The following is a 27985-nucleotide window of genomic DNA, read 5'->3' as shown; positions in this document are numbered from 1 at the left end:
TCCACTGCAGGGGGTGTGGGTTCGATCCCTGGTTGGGGAACTAAGATTCCGCATGCCATGCGGCGTGGCCAAAAAATAGAGGGAAAAAAATGTAGCTTGGATAATCAGATACTGGAGGTGATTAGAGGCCAGCAGTTTTTTCTTGTGCTACCCAGGGCTGACCAGACCCCTTTTGGTCTGACCCACCTTTGTCAACCTTACCCTGCCCCAGCCCCTCACGTGGCCTGCATTTCTAAAGGATCCGAGCACGTGCAGTTCCCCAAATGTGCCGAGCCTTTTCAAACCTACTGGCCCTTCTCCCTAGGACACTCTCTCTCCTTCCAGTAGACTTTTCACCTATTCATATTGCCCTCTGCAAACCATGCAAACCAGAGAATTCATATAGTTAAAACTTGCAGACTGCAGTAGTAAATTCATTGCTGTAGAAACAGGCCCACAGAAGCTCCCCAAACTTCGGAGTGTGGCAAAGGCACCATGGGCACCGGCTGAGTCCAGACCCAGACCATGGGGACCATGTGATACCAGGCAGAGGGGGCCCTGCAGATGGGTCTGGTGGGAGGGGAGTCTCAGCACAGTGAGTAGAAGCAGAGGTCCTGAAGAGAAAGATCAAAACCACTAAGGCTCAGCCCCTAAGGGGATACTGGGACACCCTGGTGTCCTTGGCCACTTTAAAGTAGACTTTCTTTTGCTATCCATAAACTCCAAAGAAATGAAAATCAAGAACAAAGAAGAAAAATGCTCTTGCCTGTTTGCTTCCTCCCTTTTCCCAGTAGTAGACATAATACCAAAAAAAGGCCACCGAGGCGGGGACATCAAAGGGAGAAGAAAAGCTGATGATAAGGGAACCTTCTTCTGGGGTCACCCAGATGTCTTCTGGAGGCCCGATGGTGGCTGAAATAGAATTACAAACAAAATCAATCCATCAGTCTATGTATATACGTAGATACATATATATACATACACATGTACATCATATATATATATATATATATATATATATATACACAGGATATGTATATTGTACATGTAATTATACTTAGTATGGTACACACATGCATATATTTATATATGCAATGAGATTGCATTCAGACTACCAGAGGCTGTTCTGGGCACCAGATTTACTTGGAAGGCTCCGGGGCAGGTAGCCCAGTGGAGCTACAGAGTGGCCCCAGGGGTTTCTAGCCTTCGGCGGAAGGAGGGGTCCTCACAGTTGTCCACATGGCCGCGCCTGCCCACCCCCAGGAGACAGCTCAGGTGCAAGGATCGGGCAGGTACAGGGCACTCCCTGGCTCAACCACAAGAGCCAGTATTTCTCATCACAATTCCACAAGAAGAGTTTCCAGAGTCCCCACAAGGGACATGCCCAGTTACAAGAACCCCTTCATTCAGCAATGCCCCAGACACGGTTTCCTACCAGGTGGTTAAGACTGGCCTGGTTGAAGTGCTATTTACCAACCAGAGGTCCTTCTGACCATAAGCAATGCTAGTAAGTCAGAAAGAGAAAAACAAATATCGTGTATTAACGCATATATGTGGAATCTAGAAAAATGGTACAGATGAACCGGTTAGCAAGGCAGAAATACAGATGTAGAGAACAAACGGATGGACACCAAGGGGGGAAGTGGCAGGGTGGTGGTGTGATGAATTGGGAGATTGGGATTGACGTATATACACTAATATGTATAAAATAGATAACAAATAAGAACCTCCTGTATAGCATGGGGAACTCTTATTCACTTTGCTGTATAGTAGAAACTAACACAACATGGTAAAACAACTATACCCCAATAAAAAAAGAAAAAGAAAAAAAAATAGCGTGGTTCATATGCCACCTTTATCAGGTTTCCAGAGAGCTGGAAGGTTAACCAAAGGTCAAATTTTCATGCAGAGAGGGAAAAGATTTTGTTAGCCCACCAAAGTGGTGTTTACAAACTTTTAAATATGTGTATCTTTCTAGCTTTTTCTAATACAATGATTAAATATAATAACTGAGAAATATTACCATCATACATCTATTTGTTAAGGCTTTTCATATAAGTCACAGGACAGCCAAGGACTATGGCTCATAATATGCTCTTAGAAGGAAGATTACAGCATTTATCAGGTGAGCATTTAAATTGTATAATTAACCAGAGGAACTCAGATCAAAATACAGGTTGTGTCCTCCAAGTTCTAAGAGGCCTGTTTCTGCACCTTCTATACACACAGATGATCACATCACGGTGAACAGTTCTGCATTCACCAAAGTGGGGCTGGATTTCTCTCTCTCGCTTCCACACTCTGCCCTGGGCTCTCCCAGGTTGGGGAGGGTTAGGCATGTGTTCTGGTCACCTTTCTCTCTGTGTAAAAGTAACTGGTCCCTGCAGGGTTTGTACTCATGCCCTCTGATCTCCTTTGTTCTGGTGGAGGAACTAAGTCCAGACAGATACAGGGTCGGGCCTGGCCCACCTCAAGCCACAGCGATGTTAGTGCATTAGCTGTGTGTAACAAAAAGCTCTCATTAAACCCGCTCACAGATGCTGGCACTCATGTCTTCAAGCTACGCTTTTGAAAACGAAGTGACTGGAGCATGGAACAACATGTGGACCTGCAGGCCCAGGGCCCCGCTGAGCGGATTCTCTAGACTTTTCTGTGACTTACCCACCGGAGTGGGCATGGGAGCCTGGATGACTAATCACTTAACCGCTGAAAGGTCAGCACCGAAAGACCTGCCTTTCTGAAGGGCGTGCCAGATGGAGAATCTGATACCAACGTGATGAGTCTGTCTCTCGAAGGCGGACAGTCTGCCTTTTCTCTGGGCCCTGAAGGAGGGCTCAGTGGATCTATGGGTCATTACTGACAGCAGTGTCCACAGACTGAGCGATCACTCTAAACCTGGCAACACGGACTTTATATCCATGTCCACACAGATCTATGTAACAACCACAGAAGGCCATCCCCATTTCCCAGAGGGGGAAACTGAAGCCCAGAGGGACATTACTTGCCCAGAGTAACAGCCGGAAAGTGGCAGTGTTGGGATTTGAACCCAAGTTTATGTGATCACCCCCTTCAGGCACCATCTCATCCCTCTACCCTCAGTAAAGCATCTTCAAGTTGGTTACCCATCCTGACTTGACCGCAAGTGCTGAAAGCAGCGATGGGCGCTGAGCACACCACTGTCTTGAAGTTTACCAGTGACTCCCCACCAGTAACTAACCGAGGACATGGCTGCCCAACTCTGGCTGGGAGGAGAGAGAGCAGCAGCTGGCTGGCTCTGGACCAGCGACTTCATGACAGGTCCTGCTTCTGATACCGCCATTACTTTTTTCTCCACTAATTCCCACTTAGGTAACGCTTGATAGCTCAGATGTGTGATGGTTCTCCACTCAAGGACAAATAACTTGTCCACAGAAGACCAGCCAGCAGGGACTGCACTGTCTTCTCGTACCATCCTCAAATTGCTAGCAAAAACCATTTTTAAAAAAAAAAAATTTTTTTTAATTTATTTATTTATCTTGGTTGTGCTGGGTCTTAGTTGCGGTATGTGAACTCTTAGTTGCGGCATGCATGTAGGATCTAGTTCCCTGACCAGGGATCAAACCCGGGCCCCCTGCACCGGGAGTGTGGAGTCTTAACCACTGCACCACCAGGAAAGCCCCTTTCTTAGCTTCTATTACAGAAAATTTCAAACATATAGAAAGTAGAGAGAAGACTGTAAACAAAGCTCATGTACTCATCACCCAACTTTAAAGCAACCATCAAGCCCTGACAAGTTTTGTTTCTCCTGTGCCCATCCACCTCGTAAGGACCACCTTGCCCCTCCCACTCTCTGGATTATTTTGAAGGAATCTCAGACATTACATCATTGCATCTGTAAATACTTCAGTATGTATCTTGAAAAGACCAGACTCCCCGCCTTTTTAAAAAAACATAACAAAATACCATTACAACACCTAAAGTATATTAGCAACAATTGCTTTATAAATCATCAAAGATCTAGACAGTGATCACATTTCCCCAATTGTCTTATACCTCTGTTTAATTTGAATCAGGATCCCACAAAGTTCCACACTTTGTGTTTGCATAGAGACCGGAGAAACATTAGGCACGGCTGACCATGTGAAAAATGAATAATTGAAGGAACACATCTATAAACTAGTGTCTGACGACTCTCATGCTCCCTTCCAACATCTGGGAGCATATCTGTTCATTCAATCGTTCCACAGATATTTTCTCCTATGTGCCAGGTACTGTTCAAGGCTGAACTAAAATCCTTCCTGAACGTAAAAGAAGTTGTGCCATGTAACAGTGATCAGTGAAGCCAATATGCTAGTATTCCCTCCAGCACAGAGGTTAGCAAACTTTCTCAGTAAAGCACCAGAGTGAACTGAGGCTCTGACTGGTCACGCAGCCCCTGTTGCGACTACTCAGCTCGCCTGTTGCAGCTTGGAAGCAGCCATAGACAGTATATGAAAAGATGGGGAAACTGCATTCCGATAAAACTTTTTTTTTTTTAAATTGAAGTATAGTTGATTTACAATATTGTATTAGTTTCAGGTGTACAGCAAAGTGATTCAGTTATACATGTATTCTTTTTCAGATTCTTTTCCATTATAGGTTATTATAAGTTCCCTGTGCTATACAGTAGGTCCTTGTTTATCTATTTTATATATAGTAGTGTGTATATCTTAATCCCATACTCCAAATTTATCCCTCGCCCCCTTTCGACTTGGGTAACCATAAGTTTGTTCTCTATGTCTGTGAGTCTGTTTCTGTTTTGTAAATAGGTTCATTTGTATCATGTTTTTAGATTCCCCATGTAAGTGATATCATACAATATTTCTTCCTCTGACTTACTTCACTTAGTATGATAATCTCTAGGTCCAACCGTGTTGCTGCAAATGGCATTATTTCATTCTTTTTTATGGCTGAGTGGCATTCCATTGTACATATATAACACATTTTCTTTCCGATAAAACTTTACAAAAACCGGTTGGTGGGCGGGATTTGACCTGCGGGCTGCGGTTTGACAACTCCCAGGCCTAGCAAATCACCCTCCCCTAGCCCCAGCTTCCGTGGTCAGTACTCGGGTTTGACCATCATACCCACCTGGGTGCTGGTTATTTAGGGTGAGAGGCAGGACGGAGGGGCGGGGAGTCAGTACCGCTCAGCGAAGAGGAAAGTGAAGAAAACCTGCAAACGTTGAAGGAAGTTTGTACCCAAGTCGTCTTACCATTCCGATAGTGTTCGAACCAAGGCGCCTTTACCCAGGCAGAGACGAGGTCCCCCAGCTTAGCTCGGAGGCGTAAAGTGATGTTGAAATGCCGTGGGAAGCCCTCCGAGAGGCTATTTGCGGTAAAGTTGCACTCTGTCCCGGTGAGGTTCGTACAATCCACCCTGCTGTCTTTTCTGTTGACGTCATACCAGGTACTACTAGTGCTGCTGCAAAGGGAAGAAGGATTTTACTTTGCACAAGTCTCTCTTTGATCACATATTAAGTTTCCCCAGAGATGAGTTTTTATTTATTTATTTATATTTATATTTTATTTTTTTATTTTTTTTTTTGCGGTACGCGGGCCTCTCACTGCTGTGGCCTCTCCCGTTGCGGAGCACAGGCTCCGGACGCGCAGGCTCAGCGGCCGTGGCTCACGGGCCCAGCCGCTCCGCGCCATGTGGGATCTTCCCGGACCGGGGCACGAACCCGCGTCCCCTGCATCAGCAGGCGGACTCTCAACCACTGCGCCACCAGGGAAGCCCCAGAGATGAGATTTTAATTCGATGTTTTTGATTGAGACATTGCTCACATACCATACACTACCCCCATTTAAAGTGTACAGTTCAATGGATTTCAGTAAATTCACACTGTCGTGCAGCCTCAGTACAATCCATTTCAGAACACATTCATCATCCCCTAAAAACCCCTGCACCTACAGCAGTCGCTCTCCACTTCCTCCACCCCCCAAGCCCTACGGTACCACTGATCTACTTTCTATCTCTATGGATTTGCCTGTTCTGGACATTTCATAGAAATACAATCATAAACTATGTGGTCTTTTGTGACGAGTGCCCTTCACTTGGCCTGTTTTACTTAGTATGTTTTCAAGCGTGATACGTGTTGTAGCATGTATCAGTACTTCATCCCTTCTTATGACCAAATAATGTCCCATTGTATGTACATACCACATTTAGTTTATCCACTGATCTGCTGATGGGCACCTGGGTTGTCTCCACTTTTTGGCTATTGTGAATAATGCTAAGAATATTCATGTGTACATTTCTTTGTGAACTTATGTTCAGTTCTGTGGGGTGTATACCTAGGAGTGGACTTGCCGGGTCATATGGTAACTCTATTTTTAACTGATTTCCGAAGTAGCTGCACCATTTTACATTCCCACCCACAACGTATGAGGGTTCCAATTTCTCCTTAACGTCACCAACACTTGTTATTATGCCTTTTTTATTTTATTTTATTTTTTAAATTTATTTATTTATTTTTGGCTGCATTGGGTCTTCGTTGCTGCACACGGGCTTTCTCTAGTTGCGGCGAGCAGGGGCTACTCTTCATTGCGGTGCGCAGGCTTCTCATTGCGGTGGCTTCTCTTGTTGCGGAGCAAGGGCTCTAGGCGCGCGGGCTTCAGTAGTTGTAGTACACAGGCTCAGTAGTTGTGGCTTGCAGGCTCTAGAGCGCAGGCTCAGTAGTTGTGGCACGAAGGCTTAGTTGCTCCGCGGCATGTGGGATCTTCCTGGACCAGGGCTCGAACCCGTGTTCCCTGCATTGGCAGGTGGATTCTTAACCACAGCACCACCAGGGAAGCCCATGCCTTTTTTATTGTAGCCATCCAAGTGGCTGTATTTTCCCTGGTGACTAATGATGTTGAGTATCTTTTCACATGCTTATTGGCTATTTGCATATCTTCTTTGGAGAACTGTCTACTTAAGTCCTTTGTCTGTATTTTAATTGGGTTATTTGCCTTTTAATTTTGAGTTGTAAGAGTTCTTTATACATTCTGGATACAAGTTCCTTATCAGATATATGATTTGCAAACATTTTCTGCCGTTTTGTTCTACAGTTGATTTTAATGCTTCAAACTCAGCCTCTGTAGCCTATGTCTTAGGAATGATACTGTGTTCATACAAACCATACCCATACTTCCTGCTGGTGTAGAGTTTGTTTTTACCTCATAGCTGCCCATTTAAAGAGAGTCTTGGCCACATGAAAACTTTGCCAAATGTAAGGCCATGCATCCTTGTAAGTGAGAATGCATTCCCCAGAGTTCCAATGCCACCTGCCCACGTGGGATTCTACTCGCTGACTCTGAGCTCTGTCCTTAGGTGACTGACTTGAGAAAAGGCAGGGAGGTAGCTCTAGAAGCCTCAGTAGTGCGGCAGCAGGCACTGTCCCCTCTAGGGACAGGCTGTGCCCTGGACAGCAACTCTGGCCTGGAAAGCAAGGCCAGGGGAGACAGGAGAAATGAGGCTGGGGGGTCACGGCCACCAGCTCTCACACAACACGTGTGCTTCTAAGTGTACCTCTGACCCTGCCTGGAGGCTTATCTTCTGCTAATGTGGCGGGTGACCAGATGAAAGCCACATCAAGATGTGTGGCCAGGGATTCCACAGAAGATGCCCACCATACTCACATACCACCACGCCCTGGGGTCACAGGCCCTAATGGGGAAAGGGACCACAAACCACAGGCACCCCCTCTCAGTCTGGGGGTGGTGTGCTTCACAAGGGCTGTTGAACTGGGGCAATCCCAGCTGTTGAACTGGGGCAAAAGGCCCTCTCCCTGATTTGCCAGGGAACTGACCACCCATGTTCCATCTCCTCCCCTCACCTCCAAGCTTGCCCCTTTCGGATTTATCCCAGGGATGCAAGGGTTCTTCAATATGCGCAAATCAATCAGTGTGATCCACCATATCAACAAATTGAACAATAAAAACCACATGATCATTTCAATAGATGTAGAAAAAGCTTTTGAGAAAATTCAACACCCATTTATGATAAAAACTCTCCAGAAAGTGGGCATAGAGGGAACCTGCCTCAACATCATAAAGGCCACATATGACAAACCTACAGCTAACATCAGACTCAAGGGTGAAAAGCTGAAAGCATTTCCTCTAAGGTCAGGAACAAGGCAAGGAGCTCCACTCTCGCCACTTTTATTCAACATCGTTTTGGAAGTCCTAGCCAATCAGGGAAGAAAAAGAAATAAAAGGAATCCAAATTCGAAAAGAAGTTAAAACTGTCACTGTTTGCAGATGACATGATACTATACATAGAAAATCCTAAAGACGCTACCAGAAAACTACTAGAGCTCATCATTGAATTCGGTAAAGCTGCAGGTTACAAAATCAATACACAGAAATCCGTTGAATTTCAGAACTACTTTTTAAAAGTGTTTCTCAAAAAAGGTGTTTAAAAGGGCACAAGCCATCCAAATTTAAATGAGAGCTGACACATGAAGGTCAGCAGTTTGTGGGGGTGGGGAGAAGTGGAGTTCTGGAAGGTGGCCTCCCCGTCTAATTGCAAAGGGTAAAAATAAGGTGCTGTGGGCCCCATTTAAATGGATAATGAAATGGACACAGCCTCACGAGCATGGCACTGCCCCATGTCTGGTCTGGACTCCCACCCTCTTGCCCAGGCTTATGTTGAATCAGCCAGTCTGAGCCTTACCCAGCAAGTAGCCCTGGCTCCTGGCAATGTACTCATGTGGATGGCCTCTGTCCCTTTTACCTAATTTTGAAAGCAACCTCATCATGAGAGGGAGAACAGCATAATGATTAAACACGTGGACTCAGGGGCCAGATTACCTGGGTTCAAATCCCAGTTACCTCACTTCTCTGTTCCTCAGTCTTCTTATCTATAAGATGGGATGAGCTATAGCATCTGACTCTCAGGGTTGTCCTGACAGTTGAAACAGTGGACACCAGGAAAGTGCCTGGATCAGGGCCTGGTGCCTAGTAACCACCATCTAAATGTCTGTTAAACACCTGGGCAACCAATGATTTCACTGTCCAGCCTCTGTTACATCACTTCCAAAAATGATGAAGTTTTTTCCCTTTGAACCCAGCAAGTCATCGTCCAGAAATGTAAGAAAACAATCCGACACAGTTTATGTTTGAGGACATTACTTATAACAGTCACAAACTGTCAACTATTTATACCACTCGTGAGTGAGGAAAAGTTTAAAAAATCCTGAGTGATACATCATATAACAGAACATAGAATAAAAATGTTCACACAGAAATAACTGTATGAAAAAAGTGGCTACATGCTTAACTACATTAAGTTAAAAGGAAAGAAAAAAAGGAAACAGGACCCAGAAGCATAACCCCAGTTTTGTTTCAGTCTTACACACATGCTGGCACATTTGCAAACAACTGCATGTATTTAGAAAAAAATGTCTAGAGAGAAATACACTAAAATGAGAATAGTGATTTTTCTTGGACAGCAGGTTGTTTTAATTTTATTCTTTTTACTTTTCTGGATTTTCCACATTTTCTATAAAGAAAATGTATTGCTATTAAAATTATAAAACAATGACATTTAAAAAATGCATTGGGAAGACTGGGCAAGTGGGGTGTGACCTAGAAAGGGCCCTGCTGTCTGCCTGTTTTTATTTTCAAGAAAAAAACAGAAATTCGGTTCTTTTTTTTTTTTTTAAGTGAAATCTCCAGATGTTTAAATGTTGGCACTAATTGGAAAAAAAAATTAAACACTGTGAACAAACACAGACTTTAGGCCACATGATCTGCAACTTCTGATTTAAACTTAAAATTTGCCCACAAAGTGCTCTATGTAATTTTGCCTTTGCTACTGTGACTGTCAAAAAACAGAGGCACGTTTATTTATAATTATAGTGATGTTTTACTGGAGAGAAACAGAATGGAAACTTTTAAGTCCCAGGAGCCTCAAAATTAAATTATTTAATGTAACTAAAATGTCCTAAACATGTGAAAGTACCTAGAAACAAACCAACAAAAAAAGCAAAGGCCCTCTTCCAAGATCAAATCTGTAATTGGAAAAGAAAACAAAATTAGCTTCTGTTTGAGTTTTCAGTGACCCCCTCAGCTTTTACAAATAGGGACATTCACATTCAACACATCACATCCCAAACCAACCTCTAACCTGATAAAATATCTACAAAATGCTTTCCGAATAGAAAACACAGTGAAACAGGTTGGTCTGTGATGTGAAACTGTCAAAGGCTTTAACAAATACTTCTAATATTTAGAGGTGCTCTGTCAACCCACAAATGTACTTCCCCAGTCAAGGCTAAGGAATGCTAGTCAACAGATCAGCTGTAACTTCCCCTTACTGAAATCTTCTTGTGTGGCTCTAGGATACCATGTTTACTCAATGCCGAGCAGGACCAGCTTCACGGGCATGTGACCTGCGCAGTGGCACAAAGCTGTACTCCTAGGAGGGCACCTGGTTTGAAGCTCTGCTTTACCACCCTGAAATTCCCAATAGTTTTTGCACAAGGGGCCCTACGTTTTCATTTTGCACCAGGCCCCGCAAATTATGTAGCCGGTCCTCATGGACTGGTCCTTTTATTACAGATGATCATGTTTGTAATTTATAATCACTTAAGAAATAGATAAATGCGATCCAGAGATAGTACTCAAATCCCAGTTCAGAATTTATTTTTGTTAAGCAAGTATTGTTACAATGGACAGTTCATGATGAAAACGAAGTCATCTGGAAACTACTCCTCTAACAAATTAACCATCTGTAATTTTTCTACATTGCCTGCCTGCTCTTGACCACAGACTCATTCCATGTCGCATACAGTTGCACCTGCTGTCATGTGACACATAACTACCCTTTTTACTGGTCACCTAAGGGTTCATCCATAAGTTAAAACTTGACACAGTTTGCCACCTTCCGGCTAATGGACATGAATAGACACTTCAATGTATCAGTATATCTTCATGAATATAAGTTTTTTTTTTTCCTGATGGGGGGGTCGTATTGTCTGCCTAGGATAAAAGTAACATGGACATCCCTACGATTGTAAGTGAAGAGTAGAATTATTTTCTAAGGGGGCTGTGCTCATAACTGATCCTGATCCAGCACTGTATCCACCAGCTACATTCTCAAAAGCACTGAGCATTCCTTTTTTTTTTTTTTTTTTGCGGTACGCGGGCCTCTCACCGTTGTGGCCTCTCCCGTTGCGGAGCACAGGCTCCGGATGCGCAGGCTCAGCGGCCACGGCTCACGGGCCCAGCCGCTCCGCGGCATGTGGGATCTTCCTGGACCGGGGCACGAACCTGTGTCCCCTGCATCGGCAGGCGGACTCTCAAGCACTGCGCCACCAGGGAAGCCCCTAGCATTCCTATTTTTTTTTTTTTTTTGGTACGCGGGCCTCTCACTGTTGTGGCCTCTCCCGTTGTGGAGCACAGGCTCCGGATGCGCAGGCTCAGCGGCCGTGGCTCACGGACCCAGCTGCTCCGCAGCATGTGGGATCTTCCCCGGACCGGGGCACGAACCCGTGTCCCCTGCACCGGCAGGCGGACTCTCAACCACTGCGCCACCAGGGAAGCCCGCATTCCTATTTTTTAAAATTTTGCTTATTTAGTAATCTAAAAGTGACTTAGCCGATAATTTTGTGTGTGTGTGTGCACCGTGTGGCATGCAGGATCTTTGTTCCCCGACCAGGGATTGAACTCACGCCCTGTGTATTGGAAGAGTGGAGTCCTAACCACTGGACCGCAAGGGAATTCCCACAATAATTTTAACTTAGTCTCCACTTAATTCATTTAACAAGGTAAACAAGGACTTGGATTTTGCCTTTCTTCTTCCCCTGTGTGTCTATACTGCAAATCAAGTGATGGCAAACTGTAAAAAAGCTTGAAAAGTAGGTGAGAGACAGAATGAGGGGCTGGAAAAAAATGCAAAATGGAACACCAGCTTAGAAACTGAGAATTAATAGTTCATTAGATGAATAACTTCCTTATTAGACTAAATTTGGCCCACAAGCCTAAATAAACCAGATTTTGACACTTGAAAGAGATGAAGACCAAAAGATGCCTCTTGCCCTTTCAAGACAGGAAGGCTTTTTATGCATCTTCTCTTGAAACTGAGGAATCCGCTTTCACCAAACTAAGCACTCATGTGGTTAGACCGCTGAGTTCTCTGATGGCCAGGGTCCTTTCAGCCTTCAGATGCATGGGGTGTTGTGAAATCTCTGTCCTTGGAGATGTAAAAAGTACAAGAGAACTATCTGCTTCCCATGGATTTGCTTACAATCCTGCCAAGAGGCAAGAACAGGCAGCTGGCCTCAGGTTCCGTAACAAGCTCCCAACCCCAGCTCCCAATAAGAATGCCAACAGAAATGTCGCTTACTATTTATACTGCACCTGGTAGACCACCGGCCTTGTGTCATTGTTCAGGGACACGGGCTCCCAGCTCAGAGCCTGCTGGGCGTTGTACAGGTGAACCTTCAGGTTTCGAGGAGCAGGCAGCTGGAAGGGGGTGTCTTGACAGGGACAGAGAATAAGAGAAGGGGGGAGAGGAGGGAGAGAAAGGGAGGGTCAAGAGGAGAAAAATCGATTACAAAAATATTCCAATGCACTCTACCAGACCATTCCTATGCCTTGGTTTTTTTTTTTAACTAATTGCTATTAGAGTATAGTTGCTTTACAATGCTGTGTTAGTTTCTACTGAACAGCAAAATGAATCAGCCATACATATACATATATCCCCTCTTTTGGATTCCTTCCCATTACGCCTCGGTTTTTGGTATTACCCGTTCTCCCCTACTCCTTTAGCCTTTGACTAAAGACGGCACCACTGACACAGACCGTGGGAAAAAGGGGGGCTTGGGGATGCCTTTCCACTTGCAGGTTCCAGTCCTTATGAATGGGTCCTGGGTATGGGGTCTGGCTGAACCAGAATGCCTGTTTTACGTTTAGTAAGTGTGGGTAACTTAACAGCCCGGGCTTCTGTTTCTTCGTCAGGAGTAAGGAATAAGTAACAGTAGACTGCAGAAGGCTGTGGAGAAAATTAACTTGATGACCACTTGACATGCATTAGACCCAGACTTATACCAAAGGAGTGTTTGGTAAACGTCCACAAACATGGGTGCGCGCACACACACACAGAAACATACCCCAAACCAGGCGTGCAAAGCCCACAGACACCTGGGAGGGTGAGGACTTGTCTTCTGGGCTTCATCAGAGTCACTGTGTTTCTCAAAGACCCCCCCAGCATCACAAGCACTGAAGTTAAAATGCAGATTCCCAGGCTCCGCCCCAGACCAGGAATTCTGCATTTTCAACAAGCTCCCCAGCTGATTCTCATGCACACTGAAGTCTGAGAACTACAAACGATAGAATAACACATTCCCCAGGGAACTGCCACCAAGATCTGAATCCCCCTTTTCGGGGTGACCTGGGAGACACAACTCCAAGCAGGTGCTTTACAGGATTGGGCTAGAGGCTGCCCTCACGGGAGCCTTTGCTCTAGTAAGAAAACAGACCGTAATGATAGACTTTCTCTGAGATTTAAAGATTAATGGGGACTGCCCTGGTGGCGCAGTGGTAAAGTATCTGCCTGCCAACGCAGGGGACATGGGTTTGATCCCTGGTCCGGGAGGATCCCGTATGCCACAGAGCAACTAAGCCTGTACGCCACAACTACTGAAGCCCGTGAGCTGTAGGGCCTGTGTGCTGCAACTACTGAAGCCTGCATGCCTAGAGCCCGTGCTCCGCAACAAGAGAAGCCGCCGCAATGAGAAGCCTGTGCAACAAAGAGTAGCCCCCGCTCGCTGCAACTAGAGAAAGCCCGCGCACAGCAACAAAGACCCGACGCAGCAGACAAAAAAAAAAAAAAAAAAAAAAAAAAAAACATTAATGAGAAACACCCAGAGGCGGAAAGTAAAGTTTGAAAAACATGCCGTTCCAGAATTCAAAGCAGGAAACTCAAACCACACAATTTCAGTAAATGCATCCAATCTTAAAGAAGGATGCCCAGATCAGCTGATAGCCTGGCCCGCTGCTTTCTTCTGAAAGGTACATTACCTAGAGTCTGTGGCCACTTGTTTACTTACAGAATGTCCACTGTCTTCACAGCTATGACCTTGGGCTGACCTCCATTCTAGATCTTAATTCAAGCAGCTCACCAGCACTGCTGCCAACTCATACCAGGCCTCATGGAAGCTGGGCCAAAGGCGCAGCATGGCGGGAGGCTGGTCTCCTGATCAGGCCCATCCCACTCACTGTGGCTGCTATAGCCCAGTGGATGCCAAAGCTGAGCTGAGAAATGAAGTTCTCCTTCCAGGGAGGGATGTGCAGGGTCTCAGGGGTGAGAGCTTGGTTGGGGCTGGGCACTCATCAGAGCATCCCGGAGACCTTCTACTGTCTATATTAGTTTCCTAGTTTTAAAAAATTAATTAATTAATTTTTGGCTGTATTGGACTTTCATTGCATGCGGGCTTTCTCTAGTTGTGGCGAGCTGGGGCTATTCTTTGTTGTGGTGCGTGGGCTTCTCATTGCGGTGGCTTCTCTTGTTGCAGAGCACGGGCTCTACGTGTGCGGGCTTCAGTAGTTGTGGCTCACGGGGTCTAGAGTGCAGGCTTGGTAGTTGTGGCGCAAGGGCTTAGTTGCTCCGTGGCATGTGGGATCTTCCTGGTTCAGGGCTCGAACCCGTGTCCCCTGCACTGGCAGGTGGATTCTTAACCACTGCACCACCAGGGAAGTCCCCAGTTTCCTATTGATGTTGAAAGAAATGACCCCAAATGTAGTGTCTTAAAACAACCCAGATTTATGCTCTTTCAGCTCTGGAGGTCAGAAGTTTGCAGTAGGTCTCACTGGGCCCATGTCAAGGTGTCAGCAGGGCTCTGTTCCTTCTGGAAGCTTGCCTTTTTCCTTGCCTAGAAGCTGCTCACATTCTTTGGCTCATGGCCTCTGCCTCCGGCAATGCTGGGCTGAGTCCTTCTTGTGCTGCCGTCTCTTTGGTTCTGACTCTCTTGCCTCCCTCTCCCATCTTCCAAGGACCCTTGTGATTGCACTGGGCCCACAGAGCCCGACAATCCAGGATAATCTCCCCAGCTCAGGACCCCTAATTTAATCACGTCTGCCAAATCCCTTTTGCCATGTAAGATAACGTGGTCACAGGTTCCGGGGATGAGGATGTGGACACCTTTGGGGACCCTTGTTCGGCCTGCCCCAGGGCTCCTCCCCATCTCCCCATCTCTGGGGAGGGGCCAGAGGCGTTCCCCCTCCCTCCGCCCTTCTCCTGGCACCCTCTCCCCCGTCTAAACATTCAGCTGAGAAAGGGAGCGACAGGGGACCAGCGAAGTCTTCCACCCCAACTGGCACGTGGACCAGAAGAAAGCCTTCTGGAAAAGCTGGGGTCTCCAGATGAGTCTTCCGCTTTCTTCAACTTTCATTTTACTGAGGTGTGGAGAGAGGACCTGCAGTTTTGCTCTCGTATTTGAGTTTCTTGGACTCCCCTGTCTCACCACATTCAGAGAAGAAAATGAGTCTTACGGCTGTAGATTTCACAGTGAAGTACCAGAGGCCGCCCACTCATTAACACCAACAGCTTCAGCCCCGGCCCTGCACGCCTCTCAGGAGGCCCGTCCCTCAACGGCCTCCCCTGGCCTCCTTCTTGTTCCTGGGAAGCGCCGGGAACCCTCCCACCTCGCCTTGTCCTTGCTGCTGCCCTTCTCTGGAGCCTTCTCTCCCCCTGTGCCAGGCTGTCTCCCCTGCTCCCTTCAGGTCTCTGCTCAGATGCCACCTTATCAGAGCAGCTTCCTGCCTACGAAGCCCAGGGCAGGGGACTCCCGATCCCTGCTTTCCTTTTCTCCTAGCTTTCCCACCACCTGCGTCCTTTGTTTACACCCCGGTGGTGAGAGGCATGGATTCCAGAACTTGACTGCCTGGGTTCAAAGCCACGCGCTCTTTGCGGGACCTTGAGCAAGCTGTTTCCCTCTCTGTGCCCGGTTGCCTCCCCTGCGAAATGGAAAGAAAACAGTGCAGACTTCAAAGGGTTATTATGAGGAACGAGTGGGTTAATTTCACATGCGGTGCTGAGAACAGTGCGAGCACCACGTGATCGTTTCCTCTCCTCCTTTCTAGCAGCTCCCTGACAGTCTCCCGCAACGCAACGCTAGAGCAGTGAGCTCCAGGAGGGCTGGGTGTTGCCACACTTGGGGGCTGTTTCATCCCCAGTGCCTGGAGGACCAGGCACGCAGGATCTGGGGAGCGAGTGGCTTGTAGCCCAGCGGCCTGAGTTGCTTCAGGGATTATGTAGCCAGTTTCTGTGTCCTCAGTGTTGCATTTGTCCACCCGAAACCCACGCTAATCTCAGTCTTTCTCTTCCTTGCTTTATGTGTAAGTCCTGCCTTTTCTCTGGTCTCAGTGGCTGAGGCAGGGAGTGGGTACAACTCTGGACCATGGACTTATCTGGATGGCTCTAAAGGGTCAATATATTTAGGGCCATAGCACCTTCTGTCAACAGTGTTGACAAAGGCTCTGTGGGAAGGGAAGAGAATTTCTGGACAAAGGGCTTTGGCTGGAATCCTGATCCTGCCACCTAGAGACATGGGATCCTACCACGACCCCACCTGAGCCTCAGTTTTCCCATGAATAATGAAATGATACCATCTCTCCCAGAGATGGAGTGAGGGGCAAATGCAGGACCACGAATGAAAGGCAAACCAGACACTGCTGCCTAAGTGTGATTTTTAAAATGTGCCCATTTCAGGGTGATCTGATGGATGGCTGCTTCTGCAGGTGGCGAGCCGCAACCCGATACCCAGACCCTGCCTTCAGTGATCACCAACAGGGGGCCCAGCCCCATGCAGATCACTGTATTCAATGGTCTGACCCTGCTGTAGGCAGAACAGTGGCCCCTCCCAAAGATGTCTGTGTCCTAATGTATTCACAGGACACAGATATCTTTGGGAGGGGATGAAACTTAGGGTTCTGAGGAGGACACGGGGCGTGCACAGCCGTGTTGCTGACAGGGTCTTGGTGCTTGGCCATGTGTCAGGCCTGAGCCTCTGAGGTGGGAGAGCCAAGCTCAGGACACTGGTTCACCAGAGACCTCCCAGCTCCACGTAATATCAAACAGCGAAAGCAATCCCAGAGATCTCCATCTCAACGCTAAGACCCAGCTCCACTCAACGACCAGCAAGCTACAGTGCTGGACACCCCATGCCAAACAACTAGCAAGACAGGCACACAACCCCACCCATTAGCAGACAGGCTGCCTAAAATCATAATAGGATCACAGGCACCCCAAAACACACCACCAGACGTGGTCCTGCCCACCAGAAAGACAAGATCCAGCCACATCCAACAAAACATAGGTACCACTCGCCTCCACCAGGAAGCCTACACAACCCACTGAACCAACCTTAGCCACTGGGGACAGACACCAAAAACAACAGGAACTACGAACCTGCAGCCTGCGAAAAGGAGACCCCAAACACAGTAAGTTAGGCAAAATGACAAGACAGAGAAATACACAGCAGATGAAGAAGCAAGGGAAAAACCCACCAGACCTAACAAATGAAGAGGAAATAGGCTGTCTACCTGAAAAAGAATTCACAGTAATGATATTAAAGATGATCCAAAATCTTGGAAATAGAATGGAGAAAATACAAAAACCATTTAACAAGGACCTAGAAGAACTAAAGAGCAAACAAACAATGATGAACAACACAATCAATGAAATTAAAAATTCTCTAGAAGGAATTAATAGCAGAATAACTGAGGCAGAAGAACGGATAAGTGACCTGGAAGATAAAATACTGGAAATGACTACCACAGGGCAGAAAAAAGAATGAAAAGAGTTGAGGACAATCTCAGAGACCACTGGGACAACATTAAACGCACCAACATTCGAATTACAGGGGTCCCAGAAGAAGAAGAGAAAAAAAAGGGACTGAGAAAATATTTGAAGAGATTATAGTTGAAAACTTCCCTAAGATGGGTAAGGAAATAGTCAATAAAGTCCAGGAAATGCAGAGTCCCATACAGGATAAATCCAAGGAGAAACACACCAAGACACATATTAATACAATTATCAAAAATTAAATTCAAAGAAAAAAGATTAAAAGCAGCAAAGGAAAAGCAACAATTAACATACAAGGGAATCCCCATAAGGTTAATAGCTGATCTTTCAGCAGAAACTCTGCAAGCCAGAAGGGAGTGACAGGACATATTTAAAATGATGAAAGGGAAAAACCTACAACCAAGATTACTCTACACAGCAAGGATCTCATTCAGATTCAATAGAGAAATTAAAATCTTTACAGACAAGCAAAAGCGAAGAGAATTCAGCACCACCAAACCAGCTCTACAACAAATGCTAAAGAAACTTCTCTAGGCAGGAAACACAAGAGAAGGAAAACACTTACAATAACAAGCCCAAAAGAATTAAGAAAATGGTAATAGGAACATTCATATCAATAACTACCTTAAATGTAAATGGATTAAATGCTCCCACCAAAAGACATAGACTGGCTGATGGATACAGAAACAAGACCCATACAGATGCTGTCTACAAGAGACCCACTTCAGACCTAGGGACACATACAGACTGAAAGTGAGGGGATGGAAAAAGATATTCCATGCAAATGGAAATCAAAAGAAAGCTGGAGTAGCAATACTCATACCAGACAAAATAGACTTTAAAATAAAGACTAATACAAGAGACAAAGAAGGACACTACATAATGATCAAGGGATCAATCCAAGAGGAAAATATAACAATTGTAAATATTTATGCACCCAACATAGGAGCACCATAATACATAAGGCAAATGCTAACAGCCATAAAAGGGGAAATTGACAGTAACACAATCATAGTAGGGGACTTTAACACCCCACTTTCACCAATGGACAGATCATCCAAAATGAAAATAAATAAGGAAACACGAGCTTTAAATGATACATTAAACAACATGGACTTAATTGATATTCATAGGACATTCTATCCAAAAACAGCAGATTACACTTTCTTCTCAAGTGCTCATGGAACATTCTCCAGGACAGATCATATCTTGGGTCACAAATCAAGCCTTGGAAAATTTAAGAAAACTGAAATTGTATCAAGTATCTTTTCTGACCACAACACTATGAGACTAGATATCAATTACAGGAAAAGTCTGTAAAAAAACCAAACACATGGAGACTAAACAGTACACTACTAAATAAACAAGAGATCACTGAAGAAATCAAAGAGGAAATCAAAAAATACCTAGAAACAAATGACAATGAAAACATGATGACCCAAAACCTATGAGATGCAGCAAAAGCAGTTCTAAGAGGGAAGTGTATAGCAATACAATCCTACCTCAAGAAACAAGAAACATCTCAAATAAACAATGTAAACTTACACCTAAAGCAATTAGAGAAAGAACAAAAAAACCCCCAAAGTTAGCAGAAGGAAAGAAATCATAAAGATCAGATCAGAAAAAAGTGAAAATGAAATGAAGGAAATGATAGCAAAGATCAATAAAACTAAAAGCTGGTTCTTTGAGAAGATAAACGAAATTGATAAACCATTAGCCAGACTCATCAAGAAAAAAAGGAAGAAGACTCAAATCAATAGAATTAGAAATGAAAAAGGGGAAGTAACAACTGACACTGCAAAAATACAAAGGATCATGAGAGCTTACTACAAACAACTATATGCCAATAAAATGGACAACCTGGAAGAAATGGACAACCTGAACCAGGAAGAAATAGAAAATATAAACAGACCAATCACAAGCACTGAAATTGAAACTGTGATTAAAAATCTTCCAACAAACAAAAGCCCAGGACCAGATGGCTTCACAAGCAAATTCTATCAAACATTTAGAGAAGAGCTAACACCTATCCTTCTCAAACTCTTCCAAAATACAGCAGAGGGAGGAAATACTCCCAAACTTATTCTACAAGGTCACCATCACCCTGATATCCAAACCAGACAAAGATGCCACAAAAAAAGAAAACTACAGGCCAATATCACTGATGAACATAGATGCAAAAGTCCTCAACAAAATACTAGCAAACAGTATCCAACAGCACATATAAAGGATCATACACCATGATCAAGTGGGGTTTATCCCAGGAATGCAAGGATTTTTCAATATATGCAAATCAATCAATGTGATAAACCATATTAACAAATTGAAGGAGAAAAACCATATGATCATGTCAATAGATGCAGAAAAAGCTTCTGACAAAATTTAACACCCATTTATGATAAAAACCCTCCAGAAAGTAGGCATAGAGGGAACTTACCTCAACATAATAAAGGCCATATATGACAAACCCACAGTCAACATTGCTCTCAATGGTGAAAAACTGAAACCATTTCCACTAAGATCAGGAACAAGACAAGGCTGCCCACTCTCACCACTATTATTCAACATATTTGAAGTAAAACTGTCACTGTTTGCAGATGACATGATACTATACATAGAGAATCCTAAAGATGATACCAGAAAACTACTAGAGCTAATTAATGAATCTGGTAAAGTAGAAGGATACAAAATTAATGCACAGAAATCTCTTGCATTCCTATACACTAATGATGAAAAATCTGAAAGAGAAATTAAGGAAACACTCCCATTTACCACTGCAACAAAAAGAATAAAATACCTAGGAATAAACCTACCTAAGGAGACAAAAGACCTGTATGCAGAAAACTATAAGACACTGGTGAAAGAAATTAAAGGTGATACAAACAGATGAAGAGATATACCATGTTCTTGGATTGGAAGAATCAACATTGTGAAGATGACTATACTACCCAAAGCAATCTACAAATTCAATGCAATCTCTATTAAACTACCAATGGCATTTTTCACAGAACTAGAACAAAAACTTTCACAATTTGTATGGAAACACAAAAGACCCCGAGTAGACAAAGCAATCCTGAGAAAGAAAAACGGACCTGGAGGAATCAGGCTCCCTGACTTCAGACTATACTACAAAGCTACAGTAATCAAGACAATAAGGTACTGGCACAAAAACAGAAATATAGATCAATGGAACAGGAGAGAAAGCCCAGAGATAAAGCCACGCACATATGGTCACCTTATCTTTGATAAAGGAGGCAAGAATATACAATGGAGAAAAGACAGTCTCTTCAATAAGTGGGTCTGGGATAACTGGACAGCTTCATGTAAAAGAATGAAATTAGAACACTCCCTAATGCCATTCACAAGAATAAACTCCAAATGGATTAAAGACCTAAATGTAAGGCCAGACACTATAAAACTCTTAGAGGAAAACATAGGCAGAACACTCTATTACATAAATCACAGCAAGATCCTTTTTGACCTGCCTCCTAGAGAAATGGAAATAAAAACAAAAATAAACAAATGGGACCTAATGAAACTTAAAAGCTTTTGCACAGCAAAGGAAACCATAAACAAGACAAAAAGACAACCCTCAGAATGGGAGAAAATATTTTCAAATGAAGCAACTGACAAAGGATTAACCTCCAAAATATACAAGCAGCTCATGCAGCTCAATATCAAACAACCGGGCCTTCCCTGGTGGCACAGTGCTTAAGAATCTGCCTGCCAATGCAGGGGACATGGGTTTGAGCCCTGGTCTGGGAAGATCCCACATGCCGCAGAGCAACTAAGCCCGTGTGCCACAATTACCGAGCCTGCTCTATAGAGCCTGCGTGCCACAACTACTGAAGCCCGTCTGCCTAGAGCCTGTGCTCTGCAACAAGAGAAGCCACCGCGATGAGAAGCCTGCACACTGCAACAAAGAGTAGCCCCTGCTCACCGCAACTAGAGAAAGCCCACATGAAGCAACGAAGACCCAGCACAGCTAAAAAATAAGTAAAATAAATAAATTGTTTTAAAAAAACCCCAAACAAACAACCCAGTCCAAAAATGGGCAGAAGACCTAAACAGACATTTCTCCAAAGAAGATATACAGACTGCCAACAAACACATGAAAGGATGCTCAACATCACTACTCATTAGAGAAATGCAAATCAAAACTACAATGAGGTATCATCTCACACCGGTCAGAATGGCCATCATCAAAAAATCTACAAACAATAAATGCTGGAGAGCGTGTGGAGAAAAGGGAACCCTCTTGCACTGCTGGTGGGAATGTAAACTGATACAGCCACTATGGAGAACAGCATGGAGGTTCCTCAGAAAAACTAAAAATAGAACTACCATATGACCCAGCAATCCCACTACTGGGCATATGCCCTGAGAAAACCATAATTCAAAAACAGTCATGTACCACAATGTTCACTGCAGCTCTATTTACAATAGCCAGGACATGGGAGCAACCTAAGTGTCCATCGACAGATGAATGGATAAAGAAGATGTGGCACATATATACAATGCAATATTACTCATCCATAAAAAGAAACGAAACTGAGTTATTTGTAGTGAGGTGGACGGACCTAGAGACTGTCACACAGAGTGAAGGAAGTCAGAAAGAGAAAAACAAATACTGTATGCTAACATATATATACGGAATCTAAAAAAAAAAATGTTTCTGAAGAACCTATGGGCGGGACAGGAATAAAGACGCAGATGTAGAGAATGGACTTGAGGACATGGGTAGGGGGAAGGGTAAGCTGGGACGAAGTGAGAGAGTGGCATGGACATATATACACTACCAAATGTAAAAAAGATAGGTAGTGGCAAGCAGCCGCATAGCACAGGGAGATCAGCTGGGTGCTTTGTGACCACCTAGAGGGGTGGGATAGGGAGGGTGGGAGGGAGGGAGACGCAAGAGGGAGGAGATATGGGGATGTATGTATATGTATGGCTGATTCACTTTGTTATAAAGCAGAAACTAACGCACCATTGTAAAGCAATTATACTCCAATAAAGATGTTAAAAAAATTAAAAAAAAAGAAATTTAGGGTCCTAATCAGAAGACCTAAAAACAGATTATCCTGGAGTATTTGGGTGGACCCGATGTCACCACAAGGGTGTTTGTCTAGAAGCTGGAAAAGGCAAGGAAGTGATTCTTCCCCTAGAACCCTCAGAAAGGAGCACATTGCTACAACACCTTGATTTTAGCCCAGTGAAAGCTGCATCTGACTGCTGACCTCCTGAACTGTAAGACACTAAATTTGGTTCTAGGCATCTTCACATAAGCTTCGTTGCCGTAGACATTTTTGCCACAGCATTTTCACCGCAAACATTTTTGCCAAATAACTAATTTGCCATAAGGCGATTTAGCTCTAAAAAGTAAAATAATGAAAAATAAAAGAGAGACAGTGCATAAGACATAATGAAACATGAAAAGTGATAACAAAACTTAGAAGACTTTATTGCAAAATACAAAACATTTGAATCCACTGAAAATGTGTGTAGATGCATGGCAATACTGCACAAACAACTGATTTTATTTTGTGGGCTTTACAAAGCCCCTGTCTTCAAAGTCTTTCGTTCATCATATTATATGTTGTTTTGTTTTGTTTTGTTTTTTGCTTATTGACTTGTTTCATGCTTTCTCTTTTTCACTAAGATTTCGTATTTCAGTAAGCGAGGTGTCAGTTTCTGAACACTGGGATGCATGTTTGTAACTGAGCTTTGTACTGCGTTGTGAGAGCCTCTACACTATTGTGTGGTCTTGGCATATTGTCACGTGTCCCTTGAGAAACGTTTAGTTCTATGGGAAGCGTTGGTTCAACGCTGCACCTTTAAGGCCGTTGGTCTCTTTCTCTTCCAAGGTAGTGTGTTTCAAAATCAGAAACAAAATCATCATCATCGGTCAGCTCGATGAAGTCATCAGTAACTTCACTAACTGGAAGAAATGCTGACACATTTCAACCGCTTGAAACCAAACTATCAACCAGTTATTTTATCTTTCACAGCAAAATCGCCTGATGGCCAATTAGGCGGCGAACATGTTTGAGGTGCCAAGTTGGTAGTCATTCGTTCCAGCAACAACAGGAAACTAATACAGTCCCTGGAGGTGGACACCAGGCCTTTAATGACACCCCAGCTCCTACAGGATAAAAGCTCACAGTCCTAAGTAGCGTGTACAAAGCCCCACTCTACTTGCTTCTCCACGGTCTTTGGGGCAATGGTTCACTAACTGTTAATGGTAAGAAGAGATAACCTAGGGAGATGCCAAGTGTGTCCTCTGTACCTCACAACCACAGCTCCTTCTGTTCCACCTTCCTGCCCCAACCGGCCACCTCCGATCCACCCTGGATCCAGGTGTTTGAGATTTTATACATTTTTAAGAATAGTCTCTCCTGGGTCTTAACAGCATAGTTTGATAAACACACATCACACACAGATAATAAAATAAAGTACTGCTAACATCAAAATTAATCATTTAATCTTTTTTTTTTTTTTTGCGTTACGCGGGCCTCTCACTGCTGTGGCCTCTCCCGTTGCGGAGCACAGGCTCCGGACGCGCAGGCTCAGCGGCCATGGCTCACGGGCCCAGCCGCTCCGCGGCATGTGGTATCTTCCCGGACCGGGGCACGAACCCGCGTCCCCTGCATCGGCAGGCGGACTCTCAACCACTGCGCCACCAGGGAAGCCATAATCATTTAATCTTGACAATCGAACACCCTTCAGAATCTTCCCATGGATGGGTCATTATGATGAACATCAATGATCTCACCTCCCTGCAGATGAGAAGTCAAAAAGACATTCCCTGAATCCTCACCCATAACCAGGAAGCTGCTCTCTGTATACTGCAAATACTGGACATCAGCTTATTTACCTAGACCATTTGTCTCTTCCTATAAAGGATGGTTTGGTTTCCCAGGGAGTAAAATGGGGCTCTTATCCACTTCAAAATATGGGTGAGGAAATTAGGAGAGATCATGCATAGAAAGCACTTAACAGCTTGTCTGAGTTAAAAGAGTAGCCCAATAAATGGTGGACATTACTATCATTTATAGAGTTTGTCCCCAAACATTCCAGTTACATAGTAGTTTCCACCGTTGAGATTATGGACAAACAGGAGTTACTTAATACACATTTATCTGCAATGGTTTTTATGTGGTCGGGGATTTATGGTTTTTCTCAGTGGTCTCTAAGCTCTGAGAAGCTTTGGATGTTCAAGCCAGCAAGTCATGGTGAGAAAATTTTGTGGCCTAAGGACATTCCAATCTGCTAGACAATAAGCAGCAGCTATGACAATTACAAATAGAAGCCTTAGTTCTTCAACATCCGGGTAATTAAATTACTAAAGAGTGGGTTGACTTACTGCACTTTAATGCTTTGATTAGCTTCTATCTAAAGCACCACCTACTACAGATTGGGTCAGGTCCTGTATTTTACATATGTTATCCTTCTAACAACTCGAAGGGGTAGATATTGCAAGTGTCCCTTTAAAAATTTTGTTTGCAGTACTTGTATTTTTTCCCCCCTCTGACCATAAAAGCAATTATGTGACTACTGAAGGACACCTGTAAATTATGGAGAAGTCTGGAAATTTTTCTACTTACTACCCGTTATATAATCGTTAATCTTTTCACTTTGTGTTTTGACCAACAAAGAGTTTCTCTTAAAAATATCCCGGTTAGTTTTCAATTGTTTATTATGCAAAATTTCAAATAGTCACAAAAAACAGATTAGTATAATGTGGTGCTGCTTTGCAAAGGATCTGTGGTGAAGGACCAGTTTATTTCCAATGCATCACAGAGACCCAAACTTTTGCAGAATACAATCAAAGATAATCACTAGAAAGATGGACCTAGGACCACCTTGGGCAATTACTAACATTTTACGAGTGCCCAAATCTCATGTGAAGGAAGCAGGGAAGGGGCAGACATAGGTTGTTCAAGGCTTGAAGCTGGGGAGGAGCGGAGTCGAGATTCAAACCCATCTGTCCGACTCCCAGGGGAAACAGCCATTTAACCAGGCGCACACATCCCCATATGCAAGGCTCCCCTCAGCCAGGATCTACGGCATTTAAGGGCTTTAGCAAGGGATGCTGATAAAAGAAACAAACGCAAACAACACCTTGAGAATTCAAGTGGGAGGAAACTTCTAAATTCTTGAAACTTCTTAAGTGTTACCCAATCTATGATACCGGCATTTCTACAGGAAAGAACCCAGCAAAACACAAACACGTGGACATGCACAGAACGTTCTCACACATCCACCTTTGTCATTGTTTTCTCTTTCTCTCTTTTTTTGTAGTTCTTCTCTTTCGCTCATAAGTATGGTCAGTTTGTGTCAGAGGTAAACAGATGGCCGATCTCAGGTAAACGGCCGTCCAGATGGGAACGGAGCTGGGATTAACAGTCTGGTTCAGCTGACCGACCTCCTTACCCGCAACGCGACATTTCTGGGTCCTGCCCTGAGCGCAGCCCCGCCCCGCCCCGCCCCCTTCCCCCCCCATCTATCCGTTCCCCATCGGGGTTTCACACCGATATCAAACACACCCGGCCACAGTAAGACTGAGTTACAGTCACAACCTCCAAGACGGAGGTCCCTGCCGGTGGCTGGCCTCCACGGCACGCAGCTGCCAGGAAGGCAGGCTTGGACCTGCTTCCTGCTCAGGCCACTGGGGAGGACGTGCCAGACGGGGCTACGTTCAGGCGGCCCAGGAGAAGACTCTGTGGCCCGCAGAGGCGGCCTTTCCTCGAGCCCTGGATTCGGTTTTTCCTTTGTTCATTTTGAGACATTCGGAGTCGGGCCGCGCTGGTGTTTGGGCGGCGGCGCGGGGGTGGGAGAGAAGGAGCTAGAGTGTGTCCAGATTCAGGCAGGGGCAGCTTGAGCCCCTCCTTCCTGCCAGCGATGTCCAGGGCGCCGGGAGAGGCGAACGGCGTCCAGCGGCTCCTCCCGCTGCGCCAGCTCCACGCCCCGAGACTGCCCGGAATTCTCCCCTACCACTCCATACCCACTTCGGGCTCCCCGCGGACCCCGCCCAATCGGGGCAGCCCTGTAGCCCCTCAACCGATCCAGGTTCCCTGCGGACCCCAGCCGCTAGGGACACCCCCGTTTACCCCCCAACCTATCGGGGTTCCCGTGGGCACCCCACCTACTCCGGGCTCCCCGCTGACACCCACCCGTGCGACAACGGTTCCGGCCGGCCTCTGGGTGGGTGGGGGGCCCAGGCCCCGCTTACCTGCCGGGGGCGTCGCTGCGCCGCAGCTACTGAGCAGTAACAGCAGCGGCAGCAGTAACAGAAGCGGCGGCCGCATGGCCCGGGGCTCTGGGCGCTGCGGCCTCAGCGGCGCTCTGGGCGCGGCCCGGCCCCGGCGCGGGGTCGCCAAGCCGCTCACGTCGCCGCCTAGGTGGCCATGGCGAGCGCAGGGCGCTGGGGCCTGCCTCTTCCAGAGGGCGGCTGGAGAGCCCGGCTCGGCCGCCGCGCCCAGGCCAGCCCCTCCCGGCGCCCGCGCCCGCGCCCCGCCCAGCGAGGCCGCCAAGCTCCTGCGCCCCGCCCGCCGCGGGGATTTTCCCGGCGCCCCCCATTCGCGCCGGCGCTCCCGGAACCGCGGCCCGGGGCCTCCCGGCCCCCCCACCCCACCTCGTCTACCCGCGGCCGAAGCGCCCAGCGCGGCCCGATCCCGGCCGCTGCGGCCACCCGAGCTGGGGTCTCCCGAAGCGAGGCCTGGGCCTGGCACAGAGGACGGGGACGGGGGGGGGGGGGGGGCGGGGAGAGGGAACCCTGCCTGACGCCACCTTCGGGGGCCTTGCGACCCTTCTGGAAAGACCCGCTCGAAACCCAAGGCCCTGGGTGGGCCTCGCGCGGAGCCCTCCCTCCTCACCCCACCCCGTCTTCTCCCACTGCTCCCTGATTCCAGGGGTTGCACAGTTGGAGCATTCCTCCCTTGAGCTGAAACTTTTGCTTGCTTATTAGTCTCTAAAGTAACTACTCAGCTTTGAACCCTTTTTTGAAAATAGGTTTTAAGGGTATAGTGGATTGAAAGAGCCTGCGAGACGGAAGGAGTGGGGCTTTGGGGCGCCCAGTATCGAGGAGGGGCAGAGAAATGTCCCACATTTCAAAATGGCCTGTGGGTTTGGCCCAGTTTCAGGCTGTGAAGAAGTGTATGAGGAAGTAACCGCAGGCGCTGGGGCTGCGGGTGTG

The 27985-nt window shown here is 45.8% G+C and overlaps 1 protein-coding gene across 2 annotated transcripts in view; it reads right to left on the bottom strand.

Moving 5' to 3' along the window:
* Positions 1-27298, bottom strand: part of IFNGR2 (interferon gamma receptor 2) — a 34707-nt gene extending 7409 nt beyond the window's left edge. For both annotated transcript variants that reach the window (XM_032629333.1, XM_032629334.1), the window contains exons 1-4: positions 27023-27298; positions 12331-12463; positions 5213-5421; positions 746-891 (exon numbers count right to left, since the gene is read on the bottom strand). In XM_032629333.1, coding sequence (XP_032485224.1) covers positions 746-891; positions 5213-5421; positions 12331-12463; positions 27023-27098 — 564 coding nt within the window. In that variant the 5' untranslated portion in view covers positions 27099-27298. The remainder of the gene's footprint in view (positions 1-745; positions 892-5212; positions 5422-12330; positions 12464-27022) is intronic.
* Positions 27299-27985: the final 687 nt, after the last annotated feature.

Source organism: Phocoena sinus, chromosome 4, assembly GCF_008692025.1.
Source record: "Phocoena sinus isolate mPhoSin1 chromosome 4, mPhoSin1.pri, whole genome shotgun sequence".
NCBI classification, from domain to species: Eukaryota; Metazoa; Chordata; class Mammalia; order Artiodactyla; family Phocoenidae; genus Phocoena; species Phocoena sinus.
Note: the sequence above shows the minus strand (reverse complement) of the source record. Positions and strands in the feature narration are given on the sequence as shown.